We start from the raw sequence: 23,113 nt of genomic DNA, 5'->3' as shown, positions 1-23,113 counted from the left end.
ATTGTAGCATACATTAACAAAACATTAAAATAATGTGTTTACGCCAGGGGTACATTTTCCAGAGTACAAAATAGAAATACAACAAAAATATCTAGACCTATCGAATCCAAAAGTTGTTTGGAGTCCGCCAATCTTGTTTTGTGGATTTTTCCCAAGAATAGTAGGCTATTAACTGAACAAAATAAATGACTCATTTCCAACTCAATGTTTTTTTTTCCTGTAGGCTAAATGTACTGTTTGCCCGGTTTCTTTCTAATAAACAGCTGATCATCCACCCAAAATATTCTGGTATACATACGATAAAACAAATGACAAATTGTTTCTTCATCTTTAATATAGGAAGTACAAAATATTTAATATCAGGTCTATGAACTGAATAGGCTATACCGAATTAACAGTCCAATAGGCCAATAAACAGAGAGGGAGAGAGAGATACAGAGAGAGAGAGAGAGAGAGAGAGAGAGAGAGAGAGAGAGAGAGAGAGAGAGAGAGAGAGATGCAGTGGGAGCTAACCTGTAACATCTACCGAGAGGAGAGAAAGAGAGGAAAACTTCCATATCTAGCCAATGTCATAAGACGTAAACATTTCAGTTATCCAACATGCATTCAGTAGATCATTGTGTTTTCTCTACTGTTTCCTTCCATTCTAACAGGAAGGCCTGTTCGATTATGCAGAGTGAAAAACAAACGTTTAATTTCAATAACGTCTTTACATGAATACTTTCTTTAGCCTCTACAACATGAAATAATGTTTTTCTTTTAGATGTCAGCTGTGAAGAACTCAGTTGAAAATGAAGTACCGTTTAGAAGACTGCACAATCAGGCTACTCTGTCCTACAAATACTCCAAAATGGCCTCCACTTATTATTTCATCTGGTATTGACTCCTGTCAATGTCTTCTTTAATGTCATTTGACGAAAACTTCTCGTCCAGTCCTTTTATAAATTAAATGACACCACAGAAATGATGCCCACAACACAGCCAAGTTCATTGCAAACCTTTTACATGTTTAATGATACTCATACATTTTAAAACACTGGAACATGTCATGAAAGACAAAATATTTGTTTTAGCTGTGCAGCCCACAGCTCTAGTGCCAAAACCAAACACCTACACATACAAACACAACTCTCAGATATATGTTTTTACTTTACATATTTATACAGTTCCTTGTTCTTTGATTATTGAATAGAGAACAAATAAAGATTGACATTGAAAAGATTTGTTACACGTCATCATGCTTAAAAGGCATGTGAAAGGGGGACTGAAGCAGGCCTGCATCAACTGGGCTGTGAACCCAAAAAATTAAATATTCTGATAACACTGCCTAATTCTCATAACACATGTAGAGGCTCTGGACACATCACCATAAAAAATGAGTTGTAAATATACTGACAAGTATTGTTACAGACGTAATCATAAACACAATCATACATGACAGGTGCAGGCCTGAACTCCAAGATGTATTTAACAAAGTGCCAACATTCACAATTCAACACCATCCTGCCCAAAGAAGGCCACTCATTTATGATACTGTAGAAATGTGAGTACCAGAGTCGACTATACAGTATGTGATTAACAGGCTCATCATGAAAAACTAGGCAGTAAGTAGCTGTGCATCAGCACTGCCTTACAATTACTCATGGCTTTGATGAATAGTTATGAGAACATTGAAAGTGCTTTAAAAGAAGAGTCTGACATTATCCAGAATGCTGAGATTTTACATACCCAGTCAGAAAATATGTAGGCCTATATTATGTTATTACTGAGAGTACAGTACAGAAATAGGTCCACAATGTGGTTAGCCTAGCTTAGCACAAAGACTAGTGGCAGGAAGGGGAACGTATCAATGTTCCCAGGGCTCAATGGTGTATGTCAGGGTGCTGCGTGTGCATGTGCATGCGTGTCTGTGTGTCGGTCTCACTCCTATTCTAACCTCTCCCTGTCCCCTTACCCTAACCACCCAGCTGTGACGCCTGAACCTAATTTTAAATTTCAGGAACATCCTATTTGGTGCAATATAAAACTGGTAACATTGAGCCCTGGGAACAGTGGGATGACCCCACAGGAAGTAGTTAGCTTGTTCGCTAACTCCCTCATGACTTTGAAAACAACACCCAACGCTCCAAAGCTCGTTCTTCTGTTGTATCTTATTAGATAACAAGCTAGTTACCAATACACCTCAAGCTGGGCGCTAGTGAAAGCAATTATGAAGACATGACTTTAAAAATGTTGTGTGCCATCATTGCAGTAAAATACAGTAAAACAGGGTTGGAGTTGTTGGAATGTGTAGCTCAATCTGTTTAGACTGAGCAAGGCTAACTAAGCTAGCATAACCTTCTGTTTCCAACAAATAAATATCAAACATAACTATACTGAGGATGTCCTGGCATCCTGCCATATTGACACTTTGCAGCGTGAGGAATCAAATATTGTCTTGCCGTTGGTCCTCAGACAAACAAAAAGCTCAAAGTGTTGAAATGTGCATCTGGCTATAAAAATCTCAGAAGGAAAAGGCAAGGATAGGCTATATCATTTTCTAAATAACAGGTGCTTAATATCCGATTCATTTCAATTGTATAATAAGTAAATTTTATTTTATAATTCAAACCATTACCTAAATACTATAGATCTTTAGGCTCAACAGGATGAACATGGTTTGTTCATCCTGTTTGACCAGTTGGTCCGAGGACCATACAGCTATACTATGATCCCAGCCCATGTGTGTTAGTGATGTAAACCCTTCACACACAAGACCATTTAATGAGAAATTGATGGATTAAATGTCATCAACACTGTCTCAGGCACTCTTTAACAGTCCACTCTGTGATCGTATAGCCTTGTTTCCACTGAATGGTGCAGTTCGGTTTGATGCAGTTTAGCACGCATTTTGTTTTTGTTTCCACTGTCAAAAGTTAGAAAGGGTAGAAAAATAAGCAAACCGTGCTGCGCCTATTTGTCTCAGTCTTTACCTTTTACCTAAAAAAGGTAAAAGCCAAGTTACTATTTTTATAAGATTTCTAACTCTTATAATTAGGTTCATGGTACTTAGCCGTCCCAAAGGGTTCCAAACTGTGTCCCGCTGCTATGCTGTCACTATAGTTCATAGCTGCCGCAGCCAGGGCTTTTCGGCTGCTCTGACCCACAAACTGTATATACCTTGACCACGGCTATCTCCGTCCAGCATAAACCCTTCCTACCAAGTAAGGGGGCTGTCGGCAGTGGAAATACAAGCCAGATCCACATTTACTGTTATTTTCCAAACCATTCTGAACCAAACTGTGCTGCTCAATGGAAACAAGACATATCTCAATTTGAAAGTAAGGAGGAGTAGGAAACAAGTTGAGAGGACTTTAAGGGAAATCCACCGTAGAATAATTTACATATTACTGCTACGACCTAGGACAAATATGAAATCTACGTGCCATAAGATCACAGGATACAGTCTTGATTCTCACTTATTCGTGCTGACATAAGATGCCGAAATTCCCATATAAAAAGGATTTCAATCATTCAACCTTCTGAGTCCATACTGTGTGAGGATCCCTTCCAGATGTCTACAGGCCACACTGGGACTGCTGCCGGTGCCTGCGGACGCTACACATCTGGCTGAAGGACTGTCCACAGCGGGCGCAGGTGTAGGGCTTCTCCTGCGTGTGGACCGTGCGGTGCCTCTTCAGGTGGCTGGAGGAGATGAAGCTCTTGCCGCACAGCGAGCAGCGGTAGCGCCTCTCCCCGGTGTGGATGAGGAGGTGGACGCGCAGGTTGTTGGGCTGGGCAAAGCCCTTAGCACAGTGGGGGCAGGTGTACGGTCTATCCCCTGTGTGCGAGCGCTGATGCAGCTCCAGGGCGGCGGCGCTGGGGAAGACACGCCCACACACAGTGCAGCCTCCGGGGTCTTTAGCAGGAGCCGCTCCGCTTCTATATGGCCGTCTCTGGCCTGTGTTGGTGGCTGAGGAAGCTGTGGGGGGAGCAGGCGGTGGAGGTGCACTCACCACAGCAGCAGCAGCCAGGTCGAAGGAGGCAGCAAAAGCAGCCATTTCATGAGCACCACCTGTAAAGAGCATGGTGGGAGGGCCATCCAGACTCTCTCCTCCTACCTGTGAGGGGAAGGAGGCAGAGGGGTGGCCAGTTTCTGTGCTCCCCAAACCCAGCTGGGCTACTGCGTAAGCTGCACCAAGATGGCTGACCCTCTCCTGCATCCAGGCCAGGTCCAGGCCCAGGCTGTTGAGGCGCTCGGGGCTAGGCTCCTCTGACGCCATGGGGGCTGGCAGCTGAGGAAGTTGAAGCTCACCTTCTGGGGTATCTTCTCTGTGGATATCTGGCTTCAGAGCACCATCTGTCTCTTCAAGGTTCTCGACTGGGACCCCCACCTCAGTGCTGCCTATGGGGGGGTTGCTCACAGGCTTGGTGGCTTTACGTTTGGCTCGAGGCCGGCAGGTCAGATCCATGGTGGGATCTGCAGGGGAGGAGGAGAGGGGCTGGGGGGTGGAAGGGCTGATGTTGGTCACACTAGTGTCCACAACAATATTACTTGGGTGGGGTTCCTCACTGGGCTCCAGGGCTGCACAAGAAGAGAATAATGCAGAAAACATTACTTGCAGTACTTCTCTGCTCTCAACTCACTGTGATTTTTAAAAAGCCAGATAGAGGGGACTGATGATCATTTTCAATCTGACATTTTAGATCGGATCAGACCTAGTGTACACAAGTTTTCCCTACTTGTGTAACTCCTTTGGTCATTTGTGATCTTAAGTGCCAATGTATTATTATACTGTACAATCCTATCATCAAACAGTGATGAGACCATGAAGAGACAGAGCCATGCTTACCAGTAGACAGGCCACACTCTGCCCTGATGTTGACCTCCACCTTGAGGTCCAGGTTGCAGTCTCCTTTCTCCACTCTCTCCTGCTTCACCAGTGGCAACACCTTGGCCCCCTCCTGCTGTGAGACATGGAAGAACAATTGGAACATATCTGCAAATGTCAGGTTCATTTGCAATGTTTTACATCATGTATATACAGTATATGTGGGCTTCCTGAAATACATGATGTCAACACAGCAGATAGTGTCAAGTCATCAATCCCTCACTACACTGGGTTAAATAATGAGGACTGTAGTAGGGAGCATTGCAATATCTTTTTAACCTCCAAGTTAGAAGACCATCAGCCATGACCTTAATATGCAACTGTTGCAGATGGGGAGTGACATGCAGAGAACGACCACGGGCTGGAATCGAACCCGGGTCCGCTGCTGGCCGAGGCCCATGGGGGGGACGCCCTACCAACTGAGCTAAGGGCGCCCCCTAGAATCACACTTTTACTTGAATACACTTTGTGTGTCCAGTTTATTGATGTGGTTTTAGGGCTGTGGTCTATTTTTATTTATTTTTAGATATTTTTGGGTGTTTTTCACCTTTATTTAATAGAGTAGTTCAGATATGAAATGGGGAGAGACAAACAGTAAAGTGTCCGGGCAGTAAGGGTGGTGAAAAAAATCCATTCATGTAAAAATCGCCATTCCTATCTCCTGCCATCGATTCATGATATGCCATAATCAATTTAAAATATGTATCACACATATAAAAACACAGGCATTACAAGCTTCACATTAAAATCGACTTCAATTAAGATAAATATGACATGGACTTTAACCCCTTCAGACCCGCATTCTGCTGGGCAAATAATTTTTTTTTTAGCTGATTCAGACTACTCTTGAACATAAAAACAGAGTGGATAATTTTTTTTTTTTCGAACTCATGTTTTTATGAGTTTTTTTTCATGTCAATGGACGCCAGGACACGATGCACGTAAAATGCCATAAAAACATTAAAAATAAAAGGCATATATGTCCTCAGGTATGGCCTAAACATCTGGAACTGGATGTTTTTGAGTCTGTGTAAGTTTCTCAACATGCAGAACTTGATAGGTGTCGCAGTGAGGGTAGGGAACAGCAGTGGGGTCATCACCAGGAAAGCCCAGTGCCTACTAGAAGAGAGGGAAATGCTATGACGCGGTCTGAACATGCACATGAAGACAATATATGTAGGATTGTAGATAAGATGACATACAAAAAGAAATCAGTTTTGCCTTCAGTAAAACGATCATGGAACTTCCAACACATAACCATGCTTTTTATAGTAGGCTACTTAACCTTTAACAAGGTTATTCACCCGACTCCTGATGTCCATTGCAATGGACATCGGACTTTGAAAAAATCCTACAAATTAATTACGTGACATATGTTCAAAATAACTTCAAATATTATCACTTGTAATAGTTAAAATTACACTGAGAGCACGTTTGTTTGGCCAGCATGAACATAAATGTAGATTTTAGATTGAAAATGGGCAGTTACTCTTCCCTCTTTGGATCGGCTCAGCCATACTTGTCTTGTCAGATGTCTGTCACTCTCTCAGAGCATGCTCAAAGTCATTACATGATTTTGATTGGATAATCAGGATCCAATCAGTAACCAGCAGTGCTGACATCATCCAATTACAGAGTATTTATTGGTTTAGAGAAAGAAATATGTCATGTCCATTCCAATGGACGCAGGGTCTGAAGGGGTTAATTTGCTTTCATGCCATTATTAGCCACAACGCCTCATAGCACACAGTGTACTGGAGTAGATCCCAAAATCCTCTTTTGGACTAAATCCGGAAATCCCTTTGAATAGGGAATCGTTTTCAATCGAAAAACGATTAATCGAATCGTGACCACAGGAATCAAATCGAATTCATTTATTTCATGTCACAAATAACACAAACTATTAGGGGATGATAAAAGCTAGTGTGCAGAATCTGTCTGCCCCACACAGTTTGTGTGTATCAGCCTGCACTTTGCGCCACCGACACACGTGCGCGACTATACATAATATACACACACACACACACATGGGGAGTCGCCGTCGGGCTCCAGTCACAGCCACGGAAGAGTGATGAAAGATAACCTGAAGATTAAAGTAACCCTGTGAACTACGCTGGTAAGTAGCCTCAGTGCAATAAAACCTTCAAAAGTAAGAAGCCTGAACAACTGTTCAACCTGCATAAACATGGAGATAAAGCGATAAACTATATTAATCTGGATATTAATGAGGTGATAATGACATGTGTGTGTGTGTGTGTAGCCTAGAAGACAGGTGCTTCTGACAGGCGCGGTGCGCACGACGACAATGACGTCATGGTTTACCGTGTACACAAAATAATTTCCTTTGTGTTACCGTTAAGACATTTTTGTAAACGTTCACAACCCTAATCTTAACCCTACGGCCACACCAAAAGCCAAATATAAACCTGTGAGCGCTCAGGTCGCTCCTATCGAGCTGCCAGCCTCTGGAGCAGTCACTGGCAGGGGGCGGGACGCTCAAGCAGTGCTGCAGACGTCACTCCCCGGTGTGTGAATAGTCTGTCAGGCTGAGTTAGATGTTGAGTGCTCACAGGACTCTGGAAACATTCAATTCGTTAAAGGTGAAGTAAGCGATTTATATAATAAATTAATATAAGTGTTAAATCGCTCTTTATTCATACAGTGATCACTTATAGTGTGCACGTTTCATAAAGCCGATCTCTCAGTCACCCTCTCTGCATTTAATTGGCAAATAAACTTTTCGGGGATCCCACTACTGATAACCAATCAGAAGAGAGAACACTACAAACCGGCACCCATCTCACTGCCGGTGCACGTGCAGAGCGACAGATGGGTGAATGTGTATGCGCCTTCAATGGCGGAGCAGGTAAAAATCCTTCCCAATGTCTGTTTTGATAGTTTTTATCATGTTTTATCACACTTATGGATCTGAGATGATGCTAGATAACTCGCTACTTGAAGACCGCAAAGCTTTAATGTGGTGACGAGGGAGGGGACTGCTAACTGTAGTCAATATGCCGCAATCTCTGTGTAAAAGGGGCTAGTACTGACAGGAAGTTAGCTAAACTGACCAGTCCGCTTGATGAAGCTTTAATCTTTACCTGTGAAGAATCATGAGATGCTTTGTCTTCAGAGGCAACAGGAAGAGGCGGGGTCAGAGCCGGCTGTTTGGCCGGTCCTGAAAAAATAAGATGGATCAATAAAATTATCAATTTTGGCTGAACACGTCATCATTTAGCATGTACAACCTATCTCTACAAAATAATATCTTAGCTTCTGAATTAGCTCCTACAGATACAGATTCACAGCACTTCAGACAGTCAAATTTTCCTATCTGATTTCCAAACTTAAATGCTTTACAGACATAACGTAAATGTAAAAGTATAAAAAGAATAAAATACAGGAAAGAAATCTAGACGGGTTATTGATAAAAGACCAAAGATGAAATTTGATTACTTTTGGTTTTACTACATAATGTGTTGCCACAATGTTAATTCAGTACATTCACAAGTGCAATGATATTCATGCTCAAGGCGTTTGTAGATAGGTCTTGTGTTACTATATTGAGAAGACACAAGACATGAAGAAGTCATGTACAAAAATAATTTATTGTGAATGTATAAATTTGGATGAAATGTGTGTCTAAATCTTTAGTCTGAATAAAACAAAGTATGATGCTGTATTTAGATGCTTTGCAACATTGTTTTTGAAACTTTCATCCCAATAAAGCCATTTGATTTTAAAGAAAAAAAAGTGACATTTGGGTCTTTCGGATCAGGATAAGGACTGAAAAAAGGGGGGGGGCGACGACATTAATTTTCCTTTATTTAACCTCGAAAGATCAACGGACATGGAGAGTCTATGCTAGTGTAGGCCCCAAAACGAGTCCATCCCTGTATGTGCATATCTGACGCTTGATCAGCTAGAGCAGTATAGATAAGCTATATAGCCTACTGTAAGCTATCGTACACTGAATGCATCAGTTCATCAAGACAATCTATGACCAATATACGCATATAAATGTAGGCCTTTTAGTGCCATGATGACTGCCCTAGGATTTGTTATGTCAATGTGTGGTGGTGTGTGTGTGTGTCAGCAGCTTGCCCGCCCGCCCTGCCTCTTTTTCCATAGTGTTTACCTTCTGGCGGCCTAAAATGAACGGCGTGCATTCCGTGGCGCTGACTCTGCCGTCTCCTCATCTTCCTCATCTTCAGGTCCACCTCACGCAGCGCGTGCCGCAGAGCGTCCTTCTCCTTGTCGCTCTTCTCCCGCTCGCGGTCCATCTGGCCCTGCAGCGCCGCGTAGCCGTCCTCTACCAGCTTACAGATCTCCGCCACGGCCGAGTTAGCCAGTATCTCTATGATGGAGGCGATCTGCGCCTGGAAGCCCAGCACACACTCCGCCATCACCGCGCTCACTCCCTCACTCTGTCTGTCTGTGTATGCAGCCTGATGCGCGCGGCTGGCTGCTGCTGCGGTGCACGCGCGCGATCAAGAACCACGCACAATGATATGGAGTGCACCCTGGTTGACACATGCACAGTAGGCAGTGTCTAATTACCACTCTCTGTCTGTCTGGCTTCAGTGTGCTCAAGAATGTTGAGGCCATTGGGAGTTGTGAGAGACTATAGTCGCCTGCTGATGACGTCAGTTTGTTGTTCAGCATCACTTCCATTGGCAGCAGCAGTGTCTGGTCTCGACCATGGACCTATTATAAGAGGTCTCGACACAGCTCTGAACAAACCATGGACCTATAAAGAAATATGGATGGACAAGACCTTAGCCTATCCATCCATATATAGGCCTATGTAGAAATGGAGGAGGAAAACCCCATCTCCTTAAAGGCCTACTTCACCGGTGGGAATATGAAGGTGTATTGAATTCTGAGATCCTATGTAGTATAAATGTGCAAAAAAAAAAAAAAATCGGTTCATCCTAGCCTGAGAAAAGGCAGAAAGAGTGTTTTTTTTAACCCTATATTAATCTTACTGTGACATCACAGTAAGATAAATACAGGGTTAAAAAAAAAATTACTTTGTAAATATTACTGTGATGTCACAGTAGGAGAAATCACAGTAATATTTACAAAGTAAGGTTTTTTTTTTAACCCTATATTTATCTTACTGTGATGTCACAGTAAGATTAATATAGGGTTAAAAAAACACTCGTTCTGCCTTTTCTCAGGCTAGGATGAACCAATTTAAATTTTTTTTGCACATTTATACTACATAGGATCTCAGAATTCAATACACCTTCATATTCAAACCGGTGAAGTAGGCCTTTAACTAGAATGCTATGATTAACAAGCGTAACTGTTATTTTATACAACCCCAATTCTGAAAAAGTTGGGACGTTATGTAAAACGTACTAGGCCTATATCAAACTGAGTGTGATAATTTTTCAAATACAATCAAGTTGAAAACAATACAAAGGCAATATATTTTATTGTTTTTCGTATAGGCTTATTCTGAATTTGATGCCAGCAACACGTTTCAAAAAGGTTGGGACAGTGGCATTAAAATATTGGGAAATTGGGGGTGGTGGGATGACCTAGAAGAGGAAAGGTGGCCGACCAGTAACCATAAAGTCTCTGGTTCGATCCCCGGCACCGGACAGGAGGGTGTTTGTTGTAAAACTAGCAGAGGCTGAATTACATCTACGGTGCCCACCATCTCTACCATTGTGTCCTTGAGCAAGACACTTAACCCCTAACTTCTTCAGGGGCTGCCGCTCTGACTCCCTCCGAAATGTGGTAACTTGAGAGGGGATATGCGAAAAGACAAATTTCAATGTAACCAACCATTGACTAATAAAGTAACTTAACTTAACTTAAGCTGTGGAATGTTAAAAAATACCTGTTTGGAATATTACTCAAATGTTAACTGGTAACAGGTGATATTATCATGAATTGATATAAAGGTGCATCCCGTAAAGATTCAGTCTTCAAAAGCAATAATGGGGTGAGGCTCACTACTTTGTGATGAACTGCGGAGGAAAACAGTCCAACAGTTTAAAAACAACATTCCTGCAAAGAATTTAAGGTTTCACCATCTGCAATCCATAATATAATTAAAATATTTTGAGAATCAAGGTCCAAAATTGAAACGTAATGCCTATGACCTCAGGTGGCACTGCATTAAAAATGACATGAGTTTATAAAGGATATTATTACATGGGGCATGGAACAGTATGGAAAAGCACATACAGGTTTTGGAGCAACATGCTGCCATCCAGACAACGTCTATTTCAGGGACGTCCCTTCTTATTTAACCAAGACAAAACCGAGCCACATTCTTCACGTCTTAATACAGCTTGGCTTTATAGGAACAGAGTGCGGGTACTAGACTGGCCTGTCTGCAGTCCATACCTGTCTCCCATTGAAAAAATGTGGTGCATTATGAAGCACAAAATATCACAATGGAGGCCCAGGAATGTTGAGCATCTGAAGTTGTATTTTAAGCACGAATGGGAAATTATTTTGCTTTCAAAATGTCAACAATTAATGTCCTGAGTTCCCAAATGCTTACTCAGTGTTGATAAAAGAAAGGGTGATGTAAAACGATGGTAAACATGCCACGACCCCAACGTACTTTTTTGGAACGTGTTGCAGGCACATTTCAAATGTGTTTATATTTACAAAAAAACAATAAAGTTTATCAGTCTAAAGTAACAAATAGGGGAGAGTGGCCTAAGTTGTGCATTTTGGAAGTTGTGCCACCCCTTGTTTCTAGAAAACCGTGGAAGAAATTGGAAATGTGACCACGTATTTAAGAAGAGCCATCCATTTGACTCATCCTGTAAAGAAGGGAGACACAAGGAATAAGATATAAGCACATTTAAGCTCAAAAAACTGTGTTTTGCCTTTCAAAGTAAAATTTCCATGATCAAGGTTTTTTGATTATTGTGTCTGAACACTTATAGACAAGTTTGAAAACATTTGACACATGTTTTAGTGCTTTGGTATGCTACATTTTGAGTCTATACAGTTAGCACGATGTCAGCCCTAAATTGCTGCATCATGCTTATTATCCAAATTTCTGGGATTGGGGTGATTTGTGCCAAAGGGCCTAGGTGAGTTATAAGTAAGTAAGTAAGTAAAATGTATTTATAAAAGCACATTTATGACAGTTTGCACTGTCCAAAGTGCTGTACATAGTGCATTCAGCAGATAAACAATGAAGGTAAAATAACAATAACCAAAACAGATAGTGCAGAGGTAAGATAGTTAATGGGGAGGAAACACCAGGGTGTACATATGGGTTTTGAGCCTTGATTTAAAGGCAGAAATGTAGAGGGAATCACATTTGTCAGGTGGCAGTTGGTTCCACAAGCACGGAGCAACTAGTGAAAAGTACATTTCTGAGAGTTGTGCCAGTGGCATGGCTGTATACGCTGGTCACCAAAAGAAAGTGATTGTCTACAGTAGCTCAGAAGAGAGTGACATCTCAATCCCACTTAACGACACCACTGATGAGAGTTCAGATGGCCAGAAAGATGATGATGGTGACTTTGTCATTGTGAGCTTTGCAGGTAAAACCATTAGATCTGCTAGGCCTTGTTTAAGAAAATTGTCCTTCAATCTTTGTCAACTATTTACTTTAAATACACCTTAAATAAGTGATTGTCTAATGGATTTGTCTTGCATTACAGTTTATGAGATATATAGCAATGGCACAATTTACCCCATGGTATTCTCTCCAACCGCACAACTTACACCACACCGGGGGCAAGTTGTGCAACAAGACAACTTTTTTTCCGAAAGCTATATTTCTTCAACAGTTTATTCCAGATCCAAAGTTTTTATTGCCAGGGATGCACAACACCCTGAAATATATGTACATATTTGAGTTGGAGACTTTACTGTCAAGGCCTTACTTTAAAGTCACTTTGAGTGAAAAGTTGCACAATTTAGGCCATTCTCCCCTACATACGATGTGTTTGAAAAAAAAACAGTCAATCCAAAGGAAAACCTGTTTACAAGGATGACTACTTCCAGACAATACTGTAATCCAGGAGAGCACACATGCAATTATGGATATACAGGTCCTTCTCAAAAAATTTGCATATTGTGATAAAGTTCAATATTTTCTGTAATGTACTGATAAACATTAGACTTTCATATATTTTAGATTCATTACACACAACTGAAGTAGTTCAAGCCTTTTATTGTTTTAATATTGATGATTTTGGCAAAAAAGTAAAGAAAAACCAAAAATCCCTATCTCAAAAAATTAGCATATTTAGTAGTAGTAGTAGTAGTAAAAATATTTATTTCGGTCCATCAAAGCACATCACATGCGATCAATAAAAAATAAAAAATAAAAAAATATTTCATCCGACCAATAAAAGAAAAGTGTTTTTAATACAAAAAAGTCAACCTTCAAATAATTATGTTCAGTTATGCACTCAATACTTGGTCGGGAATCCTTTCGCAGAAATGACTGCTTCAATGCGGCGTGGCATGGAGGCAATCAGCCTGTGGCACTGCTGAGGTGTTATGGAGGCCCAGGATGCTTCGATAGCGGCCTTAAGCTCATCCACAGTGTTGGGTCTGGTGTCTCTCAACTTCCTCTTCACAATATCCCACAGATTCTCTATGGGATTCAGGTCAGGAGAGTTGGCAGGCCAATTGAGCACAGTAATACCATGGTCAGTAAACCATTTACCTGTGGTTTTGGCACTGTGAGCAGGTGCCAGGTCTTGTTGAAAAATGAAATCTTCATCTCCATAAAGCTTTTCAGCAGATGGAAGCATGAAGTGCTCCAAAATCTCCTGATAGCTAGCTGCATTGACCATGCCTTTGATAAAACACAGTGGACCAACACCAGCAGCTGACATGGCACCCCAGACCATCACTGACTGTGGGTACTTGACACTGGACTTCAGGCATTTTGGCATTTCCTTCTCCCCAGTCTTCCTCCAGACTCTGGCACCTTGATTTCTGAATGACATGCAAAATTTGCTTTCATCTGAAAAAAGTACTTTGGACCACTGAGCAACAGTCCAGTGCTGCTTCTCTGTAGCCCAGGTCAGGCGCTTCTGCCGCTGTTTCTGGTTCAAAAGTGGCTTGACCTGGGGAATGCGGCACCTGTAGCCCATTTCCTGCACACGCCTGTGCACGGTGGCTCTCGATGTTTCTACTCCAGACTCAGTCCACTGCTTCCGCAGGTCCCTCAAGGTCTGGAATCGGCCCTTCTCCACAATCCTCCTCAGGGTCCGGTCACCTCTTCTGGTTGTGCAGCGTTTTCTGCCACACTTTTTCCTTCCCACAGACTTCCCACTGAGGTGCCTTGATACAGCACTCTGGGAACAGCCTATTCGCTCAGAAATGTCTTTCTGTGTCTTACCCTCTTGCTTGAGGGTGTCAATGATGGCCTTCTGGACAGCAGCCAGGTCGGCAGTCTTACCCATGATTGCGGTTTTGAGTAATGAACCAGGCTGGGAGTTTTTAAAAGCCTCAGGAATCTTTTGCAGGTGTTTAGAGTTAATTAGTTGATTCAGATGATTAGGTTAAGAGCTCGTTTAGAGTACCTTTTCATGATATGCTAATTTTTTGAGATAGGAATTTGGGGTTTTCATGAGCTGTATGCCAAAATCATCAGTATTAAAACAACAAAAGACCTGAAATATTTCAGTTGGTGTGCAATGAATCTAAAATATATGAAAGTTCAATTATTATCATTACATTATGGAAAATAATCAACTTTATCACAATATGCTAATTATATGAGAAGGACCTGTAATACACATGATGCAAAATGTTTGAGGATATGATGGATGAATGCTGCTGAATTGATGACACAACACATCAATAAGGGGTGGAGGCATAACCAGAACAGTTGAATGTCATAACATATAGTCTTGAATGGTTATAGTGTTCTCCTGATAACATGAAAGCATTATATAAATATATTGAAAAAGAAAAAACGCATATGATTTCATACATTGCACTGTAAAATTAATCGGTATTCATATGTTTGTGGACAATCACCTAATAAGGCTATTAAAGAAAAACATGGATTCCCATTAAAATATTAATTTAAGATATCATAAGCACTAAAATCCAATATAAAGAGGGGTGTCCTTTGTGGTTTTCATTTTGGGGCTGAATCTGAGTCAATGGTTCACAGAACATGGAACTTAAAAAATATTTAAAAAATGTATCCAAATATTTGCTAAAAATAAATGAATTACACATTATTAATCAATATTGTTTGCTACACAAGCGAAATGCAGTTATATTTTATGATTATAATTTGAACAAGTCAGCGTGAGGTAATTGAGATTTTCGTTTGTGCGTACACTAGCCAGTATAATGACGGTCCCTAAGTCAGTCTGATCAATATGGAGAAAACCCAGCATTTTCCAGTAGTGTGTTCAGATTTAAAGCACATTTCAAACCTTGAAAACACAAGATTTGAAATTAAGCATTTTCCAACACTTTCCAGACAACCCAGAAAGAAATTTTTTTTAACACTTTACTTTACAATAAGGGTACATTAATTGTTATTTAATGCTTAGTAAACGCATACTAAACAATAACAATAAAACGTTAATAAATGCTTAGGTAATGCATTATCTAACTGTTATGTTTAAACCTAACCAACCATTAACTAACCATTAATAACTAAGCAATAATAGTTAGTTCATGCCTATTAAGCATTAACTAACCGCTAATAGCATTAACTAAGCATTAATTAACAGTTCATTAATGTACCCTTATTGTAAAGTGTTACCAAAAAAAAAAGTCAGCTAATTTGCTTGGTCCAGGGTAAATGCACAAAGCCGGTATAATGGCATAATAATAGCCATCCGTCAATATGCTGGAATCTCTGTGTAAAAGGGGGCTTGTGTGCGTGTCACTTGCTCTCGCTGGAGGTATGCAGTGTCTGATGGCGGATGAGGTTACTGAGGAAGGAGAAGTGCTTGCCGCAAGTGGAGCAGTGGAACCTCTTCTCCCCGGTGTGGACGCTCTGGTGCACCTTGAGGTTGGCGGAGGTGGAGAACTGTTTGCCACAGTGCGGACAGGGGAACGGCCTCTCCCCCGTGTGCACCATCTGGTGACGCTTCAGGCTGCACACCTGGCCGAATCTCTTCCCACACTGGGTGCACTGGAACGGCTTCTCCCCCGTGTGCACCCTCTCATGGATGCGTAGCTGGCACTGGTGGGTGTAGCGGCGGGGACAGTAGGAGCAGGGGTAGGGCATGCTCGGTTCTTGGGTCTCACTGCCAGGGGGGGCCTGGTAAAGGTGCTTCTGACTGGGGAAGGGAACGTCCATATGCTGGCTGCCAGACCAAGTATGGTGCTGAGAGTTCACTGTCTCCATTGTAACAGGAGGGTTGTTGTTGTAGGTAGAAATGCGATTACTTTTATTATTCTCATAGGCTGTATTACCTTCAAACATCACTTGACTGGGAGGATTATTGATCTGAATGCACAGCAGCGGTTGATACTGTGAGCTCACGCTGGTGTTAAGATGAGGTTTCATTTCTTCAGGTATGTCCGCTCCACCCTGTCCAGCAGAAGACATGGTCCCAAATAAGCCGTCCTCCTCTGTACCAACACGTGGGCTGATCACAATAACGTCAGACCCAGACCCAGGGCTTTCCTGACCTGCGTCGCATCGAGGCCTTTTACAAACGCTGGGGAAACTAGAGGCAAGGGGATGTGTCCTTATTTGGCTAGACGATGAGCTTCCTGCGATGGTTTCAGGAGGTGTGTATGTGGAACAAGATGGCCGATCAGTGTCTTCGCTGCTTTCCTGCCATTCCAGCAGTGTTTGGGAGAAACTGGGTGTCTCTGGTGTGTCACCTGATATGCCCAAAGAAAAAAAAAGTAAGAAAAAAATAAAATAAAATGCTATGCTGATCTTATTTGCAGGAGTATGCAAGCTCCATGTTTCCGCTTCATAAAAACGACATATTAGTCATCAATGCCAACCAGTTGTGAGTAGTTACTGTAATGAAACATTGTGATAAAAATGCTGGAAACAATGGCTTTCATATAGTACTGCTATGTTCACAGGTTGGAACTCCCACAGATTCTACCGATATTAGAGAAGTTTTCTTCTGCAATAAATTTCAACACATTTCATTTGCAGAGCCAAACCAACAATATATGTATCCTACTAACTAGTCATTTGTGCGTATCACAGCCTGATAGACCCAGTTCCTCTGTGCCAGAGCTCCATTGTTTTGTTTAATGATTTAACTTTAATGCTGAATTGTTTGAATGGTATTTCAACAGAAGAGGAAAAACAGAGTGATACCTTGCACTTCATCCATCCTTTCCTCCTTGTGAGGGCTGCTGGTGTGTTTCAGACATGGCTGGCCCTGGAGAGAGGACGGAGGCTTTAATCGATGTTTTAGCACAACTCTATTTGTACATGGTATTATTTGATTTATAAAATGAAAAAAGGCTCTATCCAAAATCTGTCCAGTAAAAACTTTGGACACCAACATGTTGTAAAAATTAATTAAAGTTTTAACTCTGGCTTCATCCAACATCTAGATTTTTGGTTTTTAATGAGATGCCAATGTACACATTATTTGCATATTTACTAAACATTTCTGAAGAAATTAACACTATTCATCACCTACAGTGTCTTGCTTTAAAAGTGGAGTCAGCAATTATTGAGAATGCTTGTTATCAAAATCGCTTTTTGTCAAAATCAGCAAATATCCCCTTATGATCCGCTACCTGGCTGTACTGTGTGTGCGCACAAGAAGAATATGGTGTTAATACACAGCCTAGGCTCTGTATACTGATATGTAAACAAAGCATATGTGAATAGTGGAGGTCCACTGTAACTAGTAACATGCCCATTTAAAGAATCTAGCCTATGAAGGCTATAGCCTATGAAGGCCGATTCGAAGGCCGAACCAGGGCTGAACGAGCGTTGTTAAACGGGACGGTCTCCGCAGGTCTCCGTTTACGAGCATTTCCGGTTTGCGTAACAAGCCGTTACCTTGCGTGAGGACTCGCCGCTCCTGTGCTGCCTAGCAACCCTGATAGCTGCCAACGGAAACAGCCTTGTTAACAGAGGAAAAAAGAAAAAGAAGTTGCCTACCAGACGAAAAGAAAAAAAAGTACAAGAAAAAAAGAAAGGAAGATAAAAGTTAAGAAGATGGAGCAACACGTTGCTGTTTTGTTATTTTTTATTTTATTGTATGCCATCTCTGAAAAAAACGCAATGAATCATGGGATATGTTGGGCTGCGAAGGATACATCTGATGCAGCCTTCAAAACCGTGAAACGAAGGCTGCATTTCACGGCTGCATATGAGGAGCCTTGCAAGGAGCCTTGCAAATGGAACAACCTTTGCGCGCCGCTATGACGCAATCGGTCTTCAAATGCAGCCTTCGTAGACCGCAACCCCTGAATCGAGATACAGCCATTGACTTCATCCCGGCAGCTTTCGCTGTAGTTTCACCATTTCATGGTGTGTCCCTTTCAAAATAAGACTTCCAACAAGCGAAAATTAAAAAAAGAAAAGTAAAAGAAAAAGGCAATGGGGCGCACGGATTACTGTCCAGACTCAATATTAGACTCAATATAAATCATATGCATCATAAATGACAGGAAGGAACTTCATTTTTAATGGGAATTATCTATGAAAACTCTATGTAGAAAGATAGGGCTTTTAGAAGCAGCGCTGCAGCAGCAGCAGCTGCTGAGACGTTCCATGTGTGTCCGAGAAAAGTCAGAGAGACGCAGCAGTAAGGTAAGGCGACGCGCTCCAGAGGTAGACGCAGGATGTGTGCAGAGGCCGTAAAGCGGTGTTGCAGCAGCAGTGTTTATAGTATGTGTCTAGAGTCTGCCTTTGTCAGTGAGGGATCTTCTGGTGTCTCCTGAGGTTGCTGGGATGGGAGAAGCGCCGGCTGCAGACGGAGCAGGTGAAGGGTCTCTCTCCGGTGTGCACGTTGCGGTGGATGTCCAGCTGGCTCTGGCACACAAAGCTCTTAGCGCAGAGTGGACAGGAGTAGGGCTTGTCCCGCGTGTGCCGGGCCATGTGCTTGTGCAGGTCTGACTCTAAGAAGAAACGCTTGGTGCAGGTGGTGCAGCCAAACGGGCGCTCCATGGTGACTGAGTGGTAGAAGGCCATGTGGAACCGGCTGGAGAAGGGCTTGTGCTGGCCGTGGCTATTGACTATTTTATTATTGGCTATTGTGTAATTGGAGGATTTGATCCCGGAGCGAGTTTCACCACTGGATGGTCCCGGAGGAGGCTCATCATCATTATGCACAGACCTCGGTCCTGCTGCTGACTCCAGCACAGGACACTGAATCATGGGAAATTGAGTTTTTTTACCTCTCTCGCCTGCTTCTCTCTGTGTGTCTGGGTCTACATCGGACCACTCACACCCCCCTCCATCAACGTCAATGACTATCACTCCTGTCCGTGTGGACCTGGAGCCGTCTAATGCGCCCTCATTGGCTTTCGGGACAGACTTAACATCATGACAGGAAGCTGGTGGCGCAGCGTTTGTGCATGCTGTTATTATACAAGCGTCTGAGTTGAGCGGCTCACTGTCCCCTGCTCTGACATCACTTCCTGTTAGTGGCAGCGGTGAATTGTGGGTGTTGGTGTCCGATCCACTGACCTCGGTGTGGCCTCCCTGTGAGGCAGCGGTGAAGGCTGGGTCCATGTTTCCCTCCACTAGCTCCTCCTGGTTGGTGGCTCCGGTCTCCATGGCTCCCTCCACCTTCACTATCAGCAGCTCGCTCTCTGCTGACTGAGAGAGAGGACACACACACACACACACACACACACACACACACACACACACACACACACACACACACACACACACACACACACACACACACACACACACACACACACACACACACACACACACACACACACACACACACACACACACACACTTGTTCAAAACAACGCTCCACATGTTTTAGAATATGAAAACACTATTTCCTGAGATAAGGTACATTTACAGTGGTGCCCAAAATTATTAGAGCACCAGACAAATCTGAAAATACTGACTTTTTGTTGCCTCATAAACATGATTTCATTTCATAATGTTCTTGAAATGTGCAGATGGTTGTTCTGAGCACAACAAATATCAATTGAAGTCAGTCCTAATGTCTTTATCCACTTTTAACTTTAATATTTGGTATGTCCACCTTTTGCAGCAATCACAGCAGCCCATCTCTCTGGCAAAAAGTCATGTTTTGCCTGAGAACCTCAACACTAATGTTATCACATGCCTTCTGCAACTCAAACCAAATGATTTCCTTTGAATATACAATAGATCTGTCCAGTTTATTTTCCATCTTGCACCAAATTGCTCGATGTGGTTGAGGTCTGGACTTTGAGGGGACCAGTCCATTATTTCCAATGTTCCTGCAGATTCCTTCTGTCCCAGCTGCAGGTAGTACCTGCGGCGGCGATAGTTATGGGTATAGTTAAAGAATGTTTAGGGTCATTGTCCCCTTGATAATAAGTCCAGGCCCAGTATGACGACTCCCAGATGGTACTCCGTGCCTCACCAGAATGTTGTGGTATACTTTCTTATCCATTATGCCATCTACTTCCACTATGTCACCTGTTCCTAAGGTTGAAATGGCACCCCACATCATAATACTACCCCTCCATGTTTAACTGTTGGCAGGAGACTACATTTTTATCTCTCTGCCCCTCCCTCCGTCGAACATACACTCTTCGCCTGTTGCTAAAATATTCAAACTTGGACTTATCAGTCTACAACACAAAGCCATCCTTTGTCCATTTCTTGTGTTCTTTTGTACATTTAAGGCATTTTACTCTATTTTACTATTTCAATAATGGTTTCTTTGCTGCTATTCTACAAGTCTTTCTTCACCCAGATTCCGACGCAACACTGTTGCACAATTAGTCATTGCGGAGTTGATCTCGTCACACAGTTCTCCTGAGGTCTTCCTTCGGTACTGACTAATTTAGAGATGCTTCATTTGTCCGTCTGAAAGTTTCTTTTTTTACTTCTCCCCTTCTTTCGGTTCTGGTGTGAATTGGTGGCATCATGGTGGTCTAAAGTGTACTTTACAGTGCTTGTGTGTAATAGGCCTAACTTGTTTTTTGTAAGGAAAATGACCTAAATCTCTTTATCATGGCTCTATTCTATGGTGTATAGAGCATAATGATGACTTTGTGGTTGTTTCATTAGTTTTATGGGTGTTTGACTGGCCAATTCAACAAAAACAACTGAAATGCCAAGTGTTCTTATAATTTTGGACACAAATGTATATCAAGAGTAGAAGTAGAAACATCACAGTTCCCTTATTTTGGTACTTTACCTTATTGAAATGGAAACGCAAATAATTGTGTGCCTTAACGAACCAAAGTCTAACAATCAGAGGAAAGAAACAAGGCTTTACATTATGGAAGCCTTTACATACGGGCCTCTACAAAGAAGATGTTGTGGTGTTGTTGCACTGTGTGGGACAGCTACCTCAGTCTTGGTGGTGGTGACCATCTCCTGATCAGGATGCTGGTCCAAGTGGATCGTCTTCTGCTGAGAACCTGGACCGCGGTTCAGAAACCTGGTCTTGACCAGAGAAGGGCCTGGTGGAACATGTGAGAAAAATTATTGCAAGTAGACCTAGATTACCAATATCTGTAAAAGAAAAAAATAATGAAAAAAGAAGGGATACCAAATGCCATCTAGCCTGTGAACATGTATCATTTCTATCAAAGTAGTATTAGTAAAATGAGCTTGTAAGAGTCCGAAATGTAACAACGACCCGAAATGCAATAAAACTTTTTTCAGACCGCATTCACACCTGCCGTGTTTAGTTCGGTTGAAACTAACTCAGGTGCATATCCGCCGGCGGACCAAAAAAGCGCACCGAGACCCAGCTGAAGAGGTGGTCTAGTGCCCTTCCAAACAAACTCTGGTTTAGTTCATTTGTGGTGTGAATTTTCCCTTGACCTCGATCTGACCAAAATGTAGGAAGAACAGTGCTTTTTGATTATTTTATTTTTTAATAATTCGCCTTCAGCTTCACATTATGGGAAAGTGTTGTTGTCGCAATTGTTAAGAAAATGAGTTGTGGTTTGACCGGGAGCCCCGAGCCAATACATTAAATTTGATAGAGAGGACGAGTAAACATACTTTTTGAAGAAAACACAATTCATTCATTGATATGTTTTCCTTCAAACTGTTAATATGACACCAACATTTTAGAGGGAAGCCTGTTGTTGAGGAATGGCTGCATTTGTTTCAAGAAATGTTGATTCCAACCTCTTTGTCGTCACAACTGTACAGATGTTATCATGACATAGGCGACATACTAAGAGTGAAAAACTGATTAAAATGGATAGTAACAAAGATCTTCCAGGAGAAAACGGGATAGCTGAGATGATTCATGTAAAAATATTTATTAGTGCCACCTTTGGTCCATGACTTGTTCCCTTTAACATAAGTTGAATATTGAGAACAATGCCAGTGTGTGTCTGTTACACCCCTCCACAAACAAAACACGTTTGGGGCAGTTGAATTAACAATGAAGTAAGATATTTGGCTCATATAATCAGGAATGATTTATGTCATGGCGAAGGTGTGCAGTGCCAGTGTTGCAAACTGTATGCACATGCCAATTTCACATGTGCACACAGATAATGTTAAAACAGGATAAAGCCCTCCATTTCTATTGTATAGCCTATAGCCCACTTTTCAGGGGTAAATAAAAAAATAAGTAAAGGTGATGATGCATTCAGAACTCTTTCTCAAACTGCTAAGATTGACAACTGCAATATGTTTGTGAACGGTACAATTACCACATTTCTTGCTGCTTTGAGTAATTTTATCTTCAAATGTTTCAAACAATTGATTGAAGAAATGTACTGGCCTTAACTGACCCCCACTTTGGTACATCAATAGATCCATGGTGTGCAGGCTACCTACCGGTCGGTGAGTCCCTGTTGAGCCGGTGATGTAGGAGGCGGACCCCGGGGAAGCGGCTGCTCATAGATCCCTCCGCTGGCTTCAATCTCTCGGCTCTATACCTGGCGACCTGCAGCTCCAGCAGCTTGATCTTCCTCCGCAGGAAGTCGTTCTCCTTCTCGCTGCGGGACATCTCCACATGAACCACTGCGTAGCCCTCATCCACAACCTTACAGATCTCTGTGACGGCGGCGTTAGCCAGCACGTCCATGATGGACGCGATCTGGGAATGGAAAGCCATAGCAGTCGACATAACGTAACGGGGAGCTTTAAACACTCCGCCTTTTGCAAGAAACGG

General features: G+C 42.2%; 2 protein-coding genes across 2 annotated transcripts; both read right to left on the bottom strand.

Annotated features, from left to right (window-relative positions):
* Positions 1–1,042: 1,042 nt before the first annotated feature.
* Positions 1,043–9,595, bottom strand: LOC307251595 (uncharacterized protein). Its single transcript, XM_080028970.1, has 4 exons — positions 9,010–9,595; positions 7,973–8,049; positions 4,833–4,947; positions 1,043–4,564 (listed from the first exon to the last, which is right to left on the bottom strand). Exons 1-4 carry the CDS (start codon positions 9,275–9,277, stop codon positions 3,558–3,560), a joined length of 1,467 nt encoding a protein of 488 aa, XP_079885096.1. The 5' UTR covers positions 9,278–9,595; the 3' UTR covers positions 1,043–3,557.
* A 6,134-nt stretch (positions 9,596–15,729) lies between these two features.
* LOC307251463 (uncharacterized protein) lies at positions 15,730–23,112 on the bottom strand (the record flags this gene model as incomplete). Its single annotated transcript, XM_080028834.1, has 5 exons — positions 22,777–23,112; positions 21,322–21,434; positions 19,474–19,605; positions 17,140–17,203; positions 15,730–16,682 (listed from the first exon to the last, which is right to left on the bottom strand). Exons 1-5 carry the CDS (start codon positions 23,066–23,068, stop codon positions 15,730–15,732), a joined length of 1,554 nt encoding a protein of 517 aa, XP_079884960.1. The 5' UTR covers positions 23,069–23,112.
* Between the last annotated feature and the right edge of the window lies 1 nt (position 23,113).

This window comes from Ammodytes marinus (assembly GCF_949987685.1).
Source record: "Ammodytes marinus genome assembly, chromosome: 6".
Taxonomy (NCBI): domain Eukaryota; kingdom Metazoa; phylum Chordata; class Actinopteri; order Uranoscopiformes; family Ammodytidae; genus Ammodytes; species Ammodytes marinus.
The sequence above is the reverse complement of the archived record's forward strand: the minus strand, read 5'-3'. Positions and strand labels throughout refer to the sequence as shown.